This window comes from Mesoplodon mirus (genome assembly GCF_964341445.2).
Source record: "Mesoplodon mirus genome assembly, chromosome: 2".
In the NCBI taxonomy this organism is placed as follows: Eukaryota; Metazoa; Chordata; class Mammalia; order Artiodactyla; family Ziphiidae; genus Mesoplodon; species Mesoplodon mirus.
This window is the reverse complement of record NC_138977.1, coordinates 2,188,975-2,203,945: the sequence shown is the minus strand read 5'-3', so window position 1 is coordinate 2,203,945 and position 14,971 is coordinate 2,188,975. Positions and strand designations below refer to the sequence as shown.

The 14,971-nt window shown below is 44.5% G+C and overlaps 1 protein-coding gene across 5 annotated transcripts in view; it reads left to right on the top strand.

The window, feature by feature from the left end:
* The window catches only part of TRIM2 (tripartite motif containing 2), a 127,252-nt gene that overhangs the window by 88,406 nt on the left and 23,875 nt on the right, over positions 1 to 14,971 (top strand). For all 5 annotated transcript variants that reach the window (XM_082605496.1, XM_082605497.1, XM_082605495.1 and 2 more), the window contains 2 exons: positions 350 to 1,073; positions 14,773 to 14,876. In XM_082605496.1, the coding sequence (XP_082461622.1) occupies positions 350 to 1,073; positions 14,773 to 14,876 (828 nt within the window). The remainder of the gene's footprint in view (positions 1 to 349; positions 1,074 to 14,772; positions 14,877 to 14,971) is intronic.

Genomic DNA, 14,971 nt, shown 5'->3' with positions numbered 1-14,971 from the left:
TCGTCTGGTTTCTGTTCCTTTAGGTGGTGACAGGGAAGCTTTGGACATTAGACAAAGATACTGAATAATGAACAAAATTTCAGATGTCAGGCCTAGCAATCTGGCTGCCAAGCTGTCGGTGACGTTTCTGCTTGCGCCTATCCAAGACACATGACCCCATAAATATGTGTGTGGGAGAGACAGGCGAGGAGGAGGGGAAAGAGAAGGGACTGGTAAGGCGATTTAGGATTCAGCGTGAGAATGGGGCTCCCTGGGTTAAACTGAACCCCCCCTGCCGGGGGCCAAGAGCGCGGGCAGGTGCGGGCGCGGGCGCCCTGGGAAGAGCTCACCCGGCTTGGTTTCCCCGCAGGTCCTCCAGTCGCAGCTGGATACTCTGCTGGAGGGGCAGGAGAGTATCAAGAGCTGCAGCAGCTTCACGGCGCAGGCCCTCAACCATGGCACGGAGACGGAGGTGCTGCTTGTGAAGAAGCAAATGAGCGAGAAGCTGAACGAACTGGCGGACCAGGATTTTCCGCTGCACCCGCGAGAAAACGACCAGCTGGACTTCATCGTGGAGACCGAGGGGCTCAAGAAGTCCATCCACAACCTCGGGACGATTTTAACCACCAACGCCGTCGCCTCCGAGACGGTGGCCACGGGCGAGGGGCTGCGGCAGACCATCATCGGGCAGCCCATGTCCGTCACCATAACAACCAAGGACAAAGACGGCGAGCTGTGCAAAACGGGCAACGCCTACATCACGGCGGAGCTGAGCACGCCCGACGGCAGCGTGGCGGACGGGGAGATCCTGGACAACAAGAACGGCACGTACGAGTTCCTGTACACAGTACAGAAGGAGGGCGACTTCACCCTGTCCCTGCGGCTCTACGACCAGCACATCCGCGGCAGCCCGTTTAAGCTGAAGGTGATCCGGTCGGCGGACGTGTCCCCCACCACCGAGGGCGTGAAGAGGCGCGTGAAGTCCCCGGGGAGCGGCCACGTGAAGCAGAAGGCTGTGAAGAGACCCGCTAGCATGTACAGCACCGGGAAACGAAAAGAGAATCCCATCGAAGACGATCTGATCTTCCGCGTGGGTAAGGGGGAGGCGGCGCTGCGCCTGAATTCTGAGCTTCGCGTTGGGTAAGGGGTGACTGGGACGGTGTTGCGAATTGCAGCTTTGCAGGTCACAACGGAGGCGGACGGTGCTGGGAGATACGCGGGTATTTGATTAGGTGAGCTTCTCCGGAGATTTTATGACTTATTTTCCCCTCCTCCCCCCTCCTCCCTCCCTCCTTCCTTCCCCCTCCCCCACCCCGCCTCTCTCCCGCTCCTCCCCCCTCTTCCTCCTCCTCCTTAACACACAGCGCTGCATATTCATTATGGAAAATTAGAAACTGAAAATAAGCAAAAGGAGAATTAGAAAAATCACAGCACTCATAATCTGGACTTTTTTTTGGTAGCAGGTTTTTTTTTTAAACTTTTTACTTTATATTGGAGCATAGGCGATTAACAATGTTGTGTTAGTTTCAAGTGTACAGCAAAGTTATACATATACACGTATCTATTGTTTTTCAAATTCTTTTCCCATTTAGGTTGTTACCTAATACTGAGTAGAGTTCCCTGTGCTATTTTAAATATAGCACCGTGTACATAATCTGGACATTTTAAAGGAACTGTTGGCAACCTTACCCTCCGCCCCGCCGTGGGAATGTCTACAGTACTCCTGCCTAACCCCACGGCAGAGACATACTTCTACCACATAAGTTCACGCATCTCTCTGGAATCTGCCAGCGTGGGCTATAACTGTGGGCAGAGGGTCTGATGCCTCTCTGTCACTGCCTCCTCATTGTAAGGGCTGGGGGTGAGGGACAGGGTGCATTGCACGTTGTCATGTCCAGTCTCCTGTAGCTGGAGAGCAGCCCCGAAGAGGAAGGGGTGGGTGGAAACCTGGAGAATGGAATGCGGTTGGGGCGGAAACAAGAAGGCTTAGGATGAGCCACGAGATTTGGGAAAGCAAACAGCCCTTCCCTTGTTAGATTTATTGCGTCAGATTTTTTCAAGCTGTTTATTTTCTCAATAGAAAGCAAACTAAACATAAACAACCAACAATTTGATAATTCTTTTTTAAAATTTATTTATTTTTTGGCTGTTCCACACGGCATGTGGGATCTTAGTTCCCTGACCAGGGATCGAACCCATGTCCCCTGCAGTGGAAGCATGGAGTCTTAACCACTGGACTGCCAGGGAAGTCCCCACAATTTGATCATTCTTAAGAAAAAAGTCTGCATGTTAGCTACCATATCCAAAAGTGGCTCCAACCTGCTTGTCTTTCTGCTTCCTCAGTCCTACAATGCAGTATCTCTAAAAGGATGCTGCGAGGTATGTTCACGGACACATGTAGAAAAACAGTTCTGTGGTTCAGAAAGATTGGGGAAAGCTTAGCTTAAGTGAAGGAATCAGATTTTTTTTAAATTTTTTTACTGTAGTACCTTTAGAATCTGTTGATGTACACAGTTTTTTGTTTGTTTTTTTACTGCCACACTGGCAGTCTCAAAGGCAGTGGAGGGATAACAGGCAGCACTTCCAAACTTGTCTGACCATAGAAGTTTTTCCATGGAACATCTTGGGAAAATAAGGCTCCTTGGAGCATTCTTGGGCAAAAGCTACTCCATTATTATTCATTTCTCTTTATTATTTAGTATTCTATATTATTTATTATTTTTTAGGTTGAATCTTGGTAAAGACCATGATATGGCAAGTAAACTCTCCATTCAGGGCATGGAGGCCCTCGTGCATTCACTGGCCATTTATGCAGTGTGGGTACAGAAGCCATTGAGATACCTGCCAAAGCAGAGTGGGTGGGCCGGGACAGGCGCAGGATTGGAGCCTCATAGGCCTACCACTCCAGTTCTACCACTTATTTCAACCTTGGCCAGGTCTCTCAGCTTCCCTGACCTTCAGTTTCCATGTCCATAAAAAGAAAAGATAAAAATATCAGCTTCTCAGGACTCAGTTCCAAGCTTAATGCCTGGCATGTAGGAGGAGCTAAATAAAGAGAATGATTGTTTTTGCACATGCTATTAAGGCTGTTAGGTGTTCCCTGCTGCCTTTTCTTCTAAAACAATTGACCTGGCTGCTCCCCATTGATCTGCATTAAGAACAAATTCTGTCTCGCATTTAGAATCTCCCCTCCCCCAGCCAAGGGACCCCAGTCCACTTCCCAGGCAGTGTGCAGAGTGGAAAAAGGCCCAGATCTGTGTCTGATTCTGATTCTCCTTGCCAGCTGACAACTGGCTTGCCCCTTCTTAACCTGGTTTCTTCCTCTGTAAAATAAAGGGAGTGAAATATTACCTAACTCTTAAGGTTGCTGTGGGGGTGAAATGATAAGGGATTCTTGTAATACGGCTGGTACTTGCCTATGTACAGTAATTGCTCAGTTAATGGTGGCAATCATTTTACTATTGTTATAATTATCAGTCATCACCCTTCCACCTGTGATTCTCACCTGAGAAAAGAGATATACCTCTTAGGGTGTTTTTCCCCCAACTATATTTATTCTGAATGCCCAGCTCCCACCCTAGAGGGAAAGGGATACACTCTTCTCCCCTCCTACCCATTGAGAAATGCAGCCGTAGTGATTCACTGGCACTGGTGGGAAGGTGTTTAAATGTTGAAGCATTTGTAAAATGCTTAGAACAGTACCTGGCATATGGCACTAGGTCCAGGTTTATTAATGCTGGAGCTGCCATAACAAAATACCACAGACGGACTGACTTAAACAACAGAAATTTATTTTCTCACAGTTCTGGAGGCTGGAAGTCCAAGCTCAAGGTGGCGGCAAGGTTGGTTTCTTGGGAGGTCTCTCTTCTTGGCTTGCAGACGGCCGCCTTCTGGCTGCTTTGTCCCCCCATGGTTGTCCCTCTGTGCACGCACACCCCTGCTGTTTCTTCCTCTTCTTAGAAAGACACCAGTCATATTGGGTTAGGGCCTCATTTTAAGTTAATCACCTTTAAAGATCTTAACTCCAGGGCTTCCCTGGTGGTGCAGAGGTTGAGAGTCCGCCTGCCGATGCAGGGGACACGGGTTCGTGCTCCAGTCTGGGAAGATCCCACATGCCGTGAAGTGGCTGGGCCCGTGAGCCATGGCCACTGAGCCTGCGCGTCCAGAGCCTGTGCTCCGCAATGGGAGAGGCCACAGCAGTGAGAGGCCCGCGTACTGCAAAAAAAAAAAAAAAAAAAAAAAAGTGTATCTTAACTCCAAATACAGTTACATTCTGAGGTACTGGAGGTTGGGACTGGACTTCAATGTATGAATTTTGTGGAGATACAGTTCAGCTTATAACAGATGCTATACACCTCAGGTATGTAAGGGCAGCAAGGGAGATGGGTCTTACTTATCCATTCCTCTTTAACTTTATGAATCTAATCCAGAGTCTAGCCAAAAGACACCACCATTATGCAGTAATATAGCTCATAAAACATTGCTGGGTGTTGGGAATACAGAGATGAAAGAAATGAGATCTTTTCCCTCTAGGAACTTAACAGAGGTTTGGGGTGACAGATGTGTCATCTACTCACAGCATGGATTAGGAGAAGGAATTTAAACCAGACGTGAAGGGCCAATACAACTTACCCAAGTTGAAATGGCATCCTGGGCAAGGGACCGGTGTGGAGGACAAAGGCAAGGGGAACAGGAGTGAACGTGATTAACGTTTTAGGGGGGACACGTCCATGAGAAGATGTGGGGGAACAAAGATCAGAGGGGTGGAAAGTGGCGGGGGGGGCGCTGGGGAGAGGAGCTGGACAGGTGAGCGTTGGAGTCCGCAGCTCCTTGAACACCCTCTGTGCTTTCACACCTGGGCTCCTCCATCCGTGAATTCTGTCCCCAATCTTATCCTTCCCTCAAATCCCACCTTCTCTTTTAGAATCCACTGTGGTGGATTATTATTTCTGCTGAGGTCTTATTTCCTGATGATATTACGCATTACTTGAGGTCAAAGATGACATCTTTAATCATTTATAATCCCCAACCCACAAGAACACTTTGCCTAAGTACTTTGCCTATTTGAATCGAATCAAGTCATGACTCACCGCATGATTTAACTTCCTGCTCACCACTGTCAGATTCCAGTTTTGAAGCCCAGGGACACACAGACCAGGCAACAAAGCACTAAGCTCAAGGGCAATCATCTCATGTATTCCCACACACAGAGCTGTGCTAGGCAGTATTAGACAAACAGTACTGGCCTTCTAAGAACCTGTCTTTTCAAAATCTATACTGTTGGCTACATAGGGGGAGAGTTTATATAAATAATTAGAAGAGTTCAACTTTCTTTTACAGTTATAGCTTTGTTTTAGGACTCTAAGCTTGTCTGTACTGTACAGTCAGGTTGTTAGGTGGTTGTTCCATGATACTGGAACATTCATGATTAGAGCAGTTCCCCCTCTGCATGTATTGAAGTCAGAATTCATTCAAATCCAACTACACACATAAGCTGGCAACTGGGGTTCTGCTGTTCCCTCAACTGGTCCCACATACTGAGCTTCTTGAGGCACTGATTTCTTGTCATAAGCTACATTGTTTTCATAAACATGTATTAGGATTCATTTAACAACCCTAAATAACGTGTGTTAATTTTGTGTATTTGTGAAAGGGAACCATCACTTTCTGGGCTATATAAAGGATTTTCAGGGGTAATTCTGACTCACATTTTCACCTTCCTCCCTGATTATCCAGCACCGTAGTTAGATGGGCCCCTGCTGTTTGAGCTCCTACTATGTGCCTCATACGTGGCTGGGTCCTGCTATAAAGGGAGGGGTGAGCTTCTGACCCTGACCTAGAGGAGACCATAGCCTGGAAGGGCACAGGCGTGTGACAAATGTGGTACCTTCAGTATGCGTACCTTCAGAGGCTGGGGTGGGGTGGGGGAGGAGGCTGGCAAGCAGCAGGGAGTTAAGGAAGGATCTAGAGATGACATCTAAACCTCAGCTGGCTTTGAAAGAGAAAGAGTCTGTCAGATGAAAGGAGGAAAAGGGGGTTTTAGATGGAGGGAAAGAAGACGAGAAACTAAGTAGTTTCGAGGAACTGTAAATGATTCCATTACCTGGAGTGTTAAACGAAGTAAGATAGCAGAGAAGAGGTTCTGTTTCCTTGCAAAGGAGCTGAGACTTTGTTCTGTATACCTGTGTTTCCCATAAAGCACTTGAATTCCTTGGGGTGCTTGGTAAAAATGAGAATTCCTGAATTCCATACTGCATTTACAGAATCAGAATCTCTGGGAGAGGGACCAGGAATCTGCATTCTACCAGCTCCACGATGCTTCTGCACACTGAGATTTGAGAACCATGTGGGTGATGGGAGGCACTGAACAGTGTAATGTAATGTAGTGACTTGCTGACACACTGATTTATAGAGAGGCTGGGGACATTATAAGGGATCTGCTGACAATGTCCCCCGGGAAGCAGAGAGCTGCTTCCTGTCGCAGTAGTCCATGTGAGCTGCTCCACGTGCCAGAATTAAGAGTGTTGCGGTGGAGTAGAGAGGACGTGGCAGATTCATAGCACGCTTAGGAGGGAGAGCGCGGGACTTGAGGACCAAATTGAACTTCCAGCTGTTTGACTTGAGTGATGTAGGGGCGTGAGGTAGAAGAGTGAATGGTTAAAGCTGTGGCCTCGGAGGCTCCACAGCCTTGGGTTCCAGCCCCAACACTGCCACTTTCCTACCCATGCAGTTGGGGAAGTTACTTCACCTCCAGTTGCCCCTCTCCAGCCCTCTGCCTCTGAACCCCAAGTCTGATCTCTTTTCTGAGTTTGGTTTTTTGGTTTTTGGTTTTTTTTAGACTCCACATATAAGTGAGATCATACAGTGTTTGTCATTTTTTGTCTGACTTATTTCACTTAGCATAATACATTCAAGGTCCACCCATGTTGTTGCAAGGACTTTTCTCCCTTTTATGGCTGAATAATGTTCATGCACGCACACACCCACACGGCCCACAACTTCTTGATCCATTCATCCATCAGTGGACACTTAGGTTGTTTCCATGTCTTGGCTGTTGTAAATAGTGCTGCTGTGAACATGGGGGTGCAGGTATCTTTTCGAGTTAGGGTTTTTGTTTCCTATGCAAAAATACCCAGAAGTGGAATAGCTGGATCATATGGTAGCTCTATTTTTAATTCTCAAAGGTCCTTTATACTGTTTTCCATAGCGGCTGTACCAATTTACCATCCCACCAACAGCGCACAAGGACCAACAGTCTACATCCATGCCAGCATTTTTTATCTCTTGTCTTTTTGTTGATGGCCATTCTCACAGGCATGAGGTGGTATCTTGTTGTGTTTTTAATTTGCATTTCCCTAATGACTAGTGACGTTGAGCATCTTTTCATGTGGCCTTTGGTGAATCTTCTTTGGAAAAATGTCTATTCTGGTCCTTTTCCCATTTTTTAATTGGGTTATTTAGTTTTCTGCTACTGAATTGTATTACATTCTTTATGTATTTTAGATATTTACCCCTTATCAGATATATGGTGTGCAAATATCTTTGCCCATCCTGTAGGTTGTCTTTTCACATTATTTTTATAAATTTATTTTATTTTATTTTTGGCTGAGTTGGGTCTTCGTTGCTGCACGGGCTTTCTCTAGTTGTGGTGAGCCGGGACTACTCTTTGTTGCGGTGTGCAGGCTTCTCGTGCGGTAGCTTCTCTTGTTTGGAGCACAGGATCTAGGCACGTGGGCTTCAGTAGCTGCGGCTTGTGGGCTCTGGGGCGTGTGGGCTTCAGTGGTTGTGGCTCGTGGGCTCTAGTGCGCGGGCTCAGTAGTTGTGGTGCATGGGCTTAGTTGCTCCACCACATGTGGGATCTTCCTGGACCAGGGATCGAACCCATGTCCCCTGCATTGGCAGGTGGATTCTTAACCACTGCACCACCAGGGAAGTCCTTTTCACATTATTGATGGTTTCTTCGCTCATTGACAGAAGTGTTTTAGTTTGGTATAGTTCCACTTGTTTATTTTTGCTTTCCTTGCTTGTGCTTTAGGTGTCATATCCAAAAAATCGTTACTAAAGCTTGAGTCAGGGAACTCTATTCCTGTTTTCTTCTAGGAAGAAATTAGACCTGGTTTCAGGTCTTATATTTAATCCATTACAAGTTAATTTTTGTCAATAGTGTAAGACAGGGGTCCAGTTTCGTTCTTTTTCTTTCTTTCTTTCTTTTTTTTTTTTTTTTGCAGTACGTGGGCCTCTCACTGTTGTGGCCTCTCCCGTTGCAGAGCACAGGCTCCAGACGCTCAAGCTCAGCCGCCATGGCTCACGGGCCTAGCCGCTCTGCGGCATGTGGCATGTGGGATCTTCCCAGACCGGGGCACGAAGCCGTGTCCCCTGCATCAGCAGGCGGACTCTCAACCACTGCGCCACCAGGGAAGCCCCCAGTTTCGTTCTTTTATGTGAATATTCAATTATCCTAGCACGAAGTTTTTTCTCTCTTGAGTATTCTCGGCTCCCTTGTCAAAATATTAGTTGACTGTATATATTTGGGTAATTTTGATTGATTCTGTTCCATGGGTCTGTTTGTTTTTATGCCAGTACCATACTGTTTTGATTACTATAGCCTTATATTATAGCTTGAAATCAGGGAGTGTGATGCCTCCCTGCTTTGTTCTTTCTCAGAATTTCTTTGGCTATTCAGGGTCTTTTGTGGTTCCATATAAATTTTAGGAATGTTATTTCTACTTCTGTAAAGATTGCCATTGGAATCTTGATAGGAATTTCATTGAATCTATAGATGGCTTTTGGTAGCATTAACATTTTAACAATATTAATCCTTTCCACTTATTTGTGTCTTTTTCAATTTCTTTCATCAGTATCTTGTAGTTTTCAGAGTAGAAATCTTTCACAAACTCCTTGGTTAAATTTATTCTTAAGTATTTTGTTGTTTTTGATGCTGTTATCAGGGAGATCAAAATCTTTGTTTCTTTTTCAGAAAATTCGTTGTTAGTGTATAGAAACACTACTGAACTTTGTATGTTAATTTTGTATCTGCATCTTTACTGAATTCATTGAAGTCAGCCGTGATGGTAGTATTTACACAATAGAAACAGGCCAATGCTACAAATCAGAACTCCTCCCCCAGCCCTACAGCCCCTGCCCCTCAAGAGCCAAATTACCAGGACAACATATAACCATCCTTAGCTTTGAAGGAATGGAGGCTCAGGAGAGCCCAGGAAGGAACCCAAGCCACCTGTGACTCTGATGCCCCTGCCTTTTCAATTGCATGACGATTCCTCTTCATCTAAAATGTCCTTTAGGGGCTTCCCTGGTGGCGCAGTGGTTGAGAGTCCGCCTGCCGATGCAGGGGACACGGGTTCGTGCCCCGGTCTGGGAAGATCCCACATGCTGCGGAGTGGCTGGGCCCGTGAGCCATGGCCGCTGGGCCTGCGCGTCCGGAGCCTGTGCTCTGCAACGGGAGAGGCCACAACAGTGAGAGGCCCGCGTACCGCAAAAAAAAATAATAAATAAAAAAAAATAAAAATAAAAAAATAAAATGTCCTTTAACTACTGTGGTTTTCCAAGGTTGAGATATATGACATCTCCCACACCTGAAAACATAATGCACACCCACTGTGAATGAGTCATTGTGTTACTCTAATATTGAATTGCAAAACAGTCCTGAAGGAGTGTAAGGAAGTGGCTTAGAACATCTGTTGATTCCTTGAAACGAGGGGATTATTTTTCCCTGCACTGTCAGAGTTTGCTGACTAGAAGCCATGAGCTGGTTTTGTCAGCTACTAAAAAAAGTCACTGAACAAAGGGGAAGCCTGAAGAGGTGGGAGGGAGTGAAAGAATTACAGATGAATTGTTTCAAATTATGCAGTTCATCCACCATACCTTAATGAATCCTTGGGATGTGTTGAATGAACCGTTCATTTGTACTCTAGATCAGTGTGCTCTCTTGTCATATCAAATGGATGTGTAACATCACTTAGCATGAGTTCAGAGGCTTTACAGGACGGCATGAGATTTTACCCCCCTCTTCTCTGCCTCCCCTCTGCAAACCATCACCTTCCCTCCCTAAAAGGAAGGGAGAGCATGCTCATTTGGCATCTGAGGTCATTATAGGAACCCTGTCCCCAGCCCTTGAGAATCTCATCCTTGGAAACTCCTCTTGGATTTCAAATGTAAAAAGATGCCACTGTTATTTACCGAGTGTCAGGCACTGCGCTGTGTTGTAGGATGCAACAGAGAACAGGACAGGTGTTGCCTCGTCCCCCAGGGAGCTCATAGTTTAGTGAGGGAGACAGTGAACCAGTTAAAATGGAGTTTTCTGAAAGATTTAATGGAGAAAGCATGACCCATGTGAACCCAAAGGGTAATTATCCTCACCTCAGAAACCTGATATCCTAATGTCCATTAGAAGCAATGTGTGTATTTAAAAACTATATAAAGGGTCGGGGGAACCAGCTTTTATTCTTTGGTCTGTCTCTTCCCTACCTTTGTGATAAGGCTACCTCCAATTTCTCATCTATAAAGTGGAATGATAGTATTTATGCTGCTGACTCTTGGGGTTGTTACAGGGAGTGCACAAGAGAATGTATATGAAAGTGCTGTAAATATTACTGAGCACTTCCTTCTCCCATGATGTAATGTGGGTTGTAATTTACTCAGTCATTAATAATTCATTTAGGGACCCATTCATTCAGCAAACATACGTTAAACACGTACTTGGTTAAAGATCCTGTGTTAGACCCTATGTTTGGCTTAATTTCATCCTCTTGCATTATCCCATTCTAAGTATCTAGTTTCATTTAGCATTAATTTTCTTACTAAGTAGGAGTGCGGGTGAGAGGAAGTGTACAGTTCTTGATCCCCTGCTTCAATCCAGGGACTTATTACCTGACTTCTGTCATCTTTCTGGAGGCAAGGGCAGGAGCACAGACGAGAAGCTGTTGGCTTGAAAATTCATTCTGTGGTTCATAGGCTAGTTTAAAATCTGGGAAGTCTGGGGAAAACAAGGGTAATTATCTTATGGAATTGTTGTCAAATGGTTCATAATTACTTTTAAAACTCACATTGCTCATTTTACTAGCCCAAATCTAACCATCAAGTGAAATCTTTTACATCAGAGTAGACAGGAAAAGATTTTATAACTACTGTATATGTTTTATGTTACATTTATATTTGTTATGAAAGAACTAGTTTTCATAATTTAGAATACTGTGTGGAGGGTGGGGAAATTTTCTATAGACTAAATAGTATTTACTAAATATTTTGAAGAGGGACGCATGACCCCAAATTATTTCTAACTTCTGGAATTTCTGTTATTTTATTTTGGTCGCGAGACACTTTTATTTTGGTTCCAAGACACTTTACAAACACTTGGACTTTGGGCATTTCAGTGTAATGATACTATGCTGTAGTTCTGCATCATTACTCAACATTAAGATTTTTCTAGTTTAACTGCTAGTAAAAATAGTCAGCATTAATTGTCCCTCAAGAGTATGCTGGTGGATTTCCTTTAATCCTTGGGAGTAACACTATGTTCCTGCTGTACTTAAAAAAACAAAAGTAGAGTTTTTTGGGTTTTTTTTTTGGGGGGGGGTATGCTGGCCTCTCACTGTTGTGGCCTCTCCCGTTGCGGAGCACAGGCTCCGGACGCGCAGGCTCAGCGGCCATAGCTCACGGGCGCAGCCGCTCCGCGGCATGTGGGATCCTCCCGGACCAGGGCACGAACCCGTGTCCCCTGCATCGGCAGGTGGACTCTCAACCACTGCGCCACCAGGGAAGCCCCCACAAATAGAGTTTTTTGTAAAAGAAAAAAAAAGAAAAGTGATGATCAATAGCTCTGACGGGACAAAAGATGCTCATAAGAATCAAGTGTTGTTACGAAAATGCCAACCCCAGCTATTTGGAAACCGAGCCCTGTGGCTTAAAGAGAAAGATTTTTTAAAACAAATATAAAATTTAAATGGCAATGCCTGTTGCATCTAGCTCTTTCAAAAGTATGTAAGCAATCTGGGACTAACAGATGTGCCTCCAACCCTGTGATTTTTTATTTACACGTGGGGCAGCAGACTCAAGCTCTAGTTAACTTGAGACCAAGAATAACAGGGGGGCCTACGCATTGGCCTGGAGCTTGGAGGGGGCTGGAGAACCTCCCGCCAGCAGTGTGGTCCTCTGCAATGTAGATGTGTTGGCTCTCATGGCAGGTACTGAGCATCCTCACATTCATTTCAAACTGGGCAGAATCTTCCTTCTCCTTGGTCCAAATGGTACTGATACAGAGTCCAACTAAATGTCTTCCCAAGTTTTAAAATTATACCCCCAAGTACAATTCTTTCCCATTTATACTGACACTCAAAAATGTGTGTTTATTTCTGCAGAGAAAACAAACGTGCTAGTATTTTTTGCTCATATATTTTCCTTCAACATCACCTCTATTTTTTCCAAAGGACAATTAAATCTTTTTGGCTAAGGCACCCCTGAACTTCTACTAAAGCACGTGTCTCCATTTTTCCTTTCATTTCAAAACTCAACTGCTGCTGCCTGCAGAGCCTTCTCTGAATAGAATAGGCTTTGTCCTTAGTAGGATGGACCAAAGTTTAAATGGAAGAGGGCAGCAGGCAGGTTTAAGGACCGCAAACCAACGCTCATGTACTCTGTGCAGGTGCTTCTTACTCCCCTCCCCGTTTTCAGTATTTCTTTCCCCTGCCTGTATGTCCTCTGAGCCATGGGTGCACTTCCAATTTTACAAAAGCAGGATCTAAAACAGCCTGGGTTTTTCTGTACAGTCAATTCTCCAGTCTCACTGGTAGGACTCTTTTTTATTATGTTTCTTTATTTGGGCCTCAGTTCTTCATCCCGCTAATAATTTCCATGCTTCTATTTATCAACCTTTTTTTTTTTTTTTTTTTTGGCTGTGTTGGGTCTTTGTTGCTGCATGCAGGCTTTTTCCAGTTGTAGCGGGCGGGGGCTACTCTTCGTTGTGGTACATGGGCTTCTCACTGTGGTGGCTTCTCTTGTTGCTGAGCACGGGCTCTAGGCGCGCGGGCTTCGGTAATTGTGGCTCACGTGCTCTAGAGCACAGGCTCAGCAGCTGTGGCACATGGGCTTAGTTACTCCGCGGCATGTGGGATCTTCCCGGACCAGGGCTCGAATCCATGTCCCCTGCATTGGCAGGTGGGTTCTTAACCACTGCGCCACCAGGGAAGCCTTTTATCAACGTTTTTGATGAATTAAGTTTTTATTCTTGAGAGACCCTGGCCTTGCCCCCACTACCTTTTAAAAGGTATTTATAAACTGAGCATTTTAGAAGAATTGTTTCTTTTCCTGGTCCTTCGGTTTTGCTGTACCTGTTAACCAGGTGTTACTCAGACATCAGAAGGAATGACCAACAGCTAATACAAAGTGGGCACATACCTCCTTCAGGGGCCAACAACTCCTTTCCCTGCCACCCACCAACAGATGCCAACACACCATTTTTAGAGTGTTAGCTGATCCCATGGACTTGAATACTATAGGGATTCTGTGCAGATCAGGTACAAAGATCATCTCTGCTGAAACATCTGAAATAAAGTAGAATCATTTGCCCTACAACCTAGAAGACATTCTTTTGAGGATCTGGATCTCAGAGTTTTGTTTCATGTTAGGAAGAGATAGAGAGGCGGTGAGTCATCTTGTTAGGGTCCAGGATCTCAATAAAGCAACTACCCTGTGGGTCTGGTGAGAACCAGGTGACAAGATGGTTCACCCAGCAGTTCTGTTGTTGATTTTGTTCTGAGTTTAATTATATCTCAGTTTTACTTCCTAAATGCAAAAACCAGTTTCAGAAGAATCTACCTGTTCCTAAGCAGTCTAAGCACAGGCTTGACATTGGCCATCGGCAGCATATGTTTTCTACTCTTTCTGAGGCCCTGCATTGACGTCTAAAAACAAATATCAAGTTGCTATTTTGAATATGAATGAAATGATAAAACTGAGGCATAGCGCTCTCTCTCCAGCTATGAAAATTTAAACCTCCTTCCTGGTCGTCTCTGAGCAAAGTTCCTTCTGTTAATATTTGCATGGTCTTATTAAAATAAGTTATAAACACTTCATTTGAAACAAAAACAAACATCTGTTAACTGTAGTCACCTTAGCTTTATTTTTTCTCCTGCTTCATCTCTTCCATAAGAAGTTCTAGTAGGATGAGAGTATGCCTTGGATTAATTAATTTTCTTTTGCCTTTCTTATTTATTTAATCTAGAAAACATGGTCAGGATATCTTTTACAGGAAAGATACACTTATGAGACACCAAGTCTTTGAAAATAAATCACTCCAGTGTATGAAAATCAGCCCGCTAGTTTTATAACATCTCTGACCTTATGGTTTGTTTAAAGTGCTGAAAGTCAAGTGTCCAGGTGTCTAAGAGCTGCTGAGTGAGAGGGTGAGATTTTGGCACAGCTTCCAAATAAGGCCCGCTCCTATAAAGTGTCCTCAATTATAACATTAGTTTTTATAATTGTGTCTTTGTGAAATCTAAATATATTTTAATCATGTTAATATGCAGCTATAGTTTAATAAGAGAAGATTGGTATTTGCCCCCCAAAAGGTGATTTTGCAAAGACTTTACAGAATTGGTCTGGAAGAGAAGTTTAGTAGAATATGGATTAAGTCAGGGAAGGGGTTCCTCTTTTTTTTTAAGTGTAATTTAAAAAAACATTGCATTCTCAGGCTACCTATAGAAGACTGAATGTTCTCTTGCCGAAACTGAGAAATCTCTCTATTGTTTAATTTTCTGTGGTTTTATCGTTTATTTTTAGGAACCAAAGGAAGAAATAAAGGGGAATTTACAAATCTTCAAGGGGTAGCAGCCTCTACAAATGGGAAGATATTAATTGCAGACAGTAACAACCAGTGCGTGCAGGTATGGCCCCTAATTGTATACCTTTAACCACTTACACTGATAAGTAGACCTGCAGAGTTTCCTACTTAGGACTTAAGATGCAAGGAAAGAAAGGG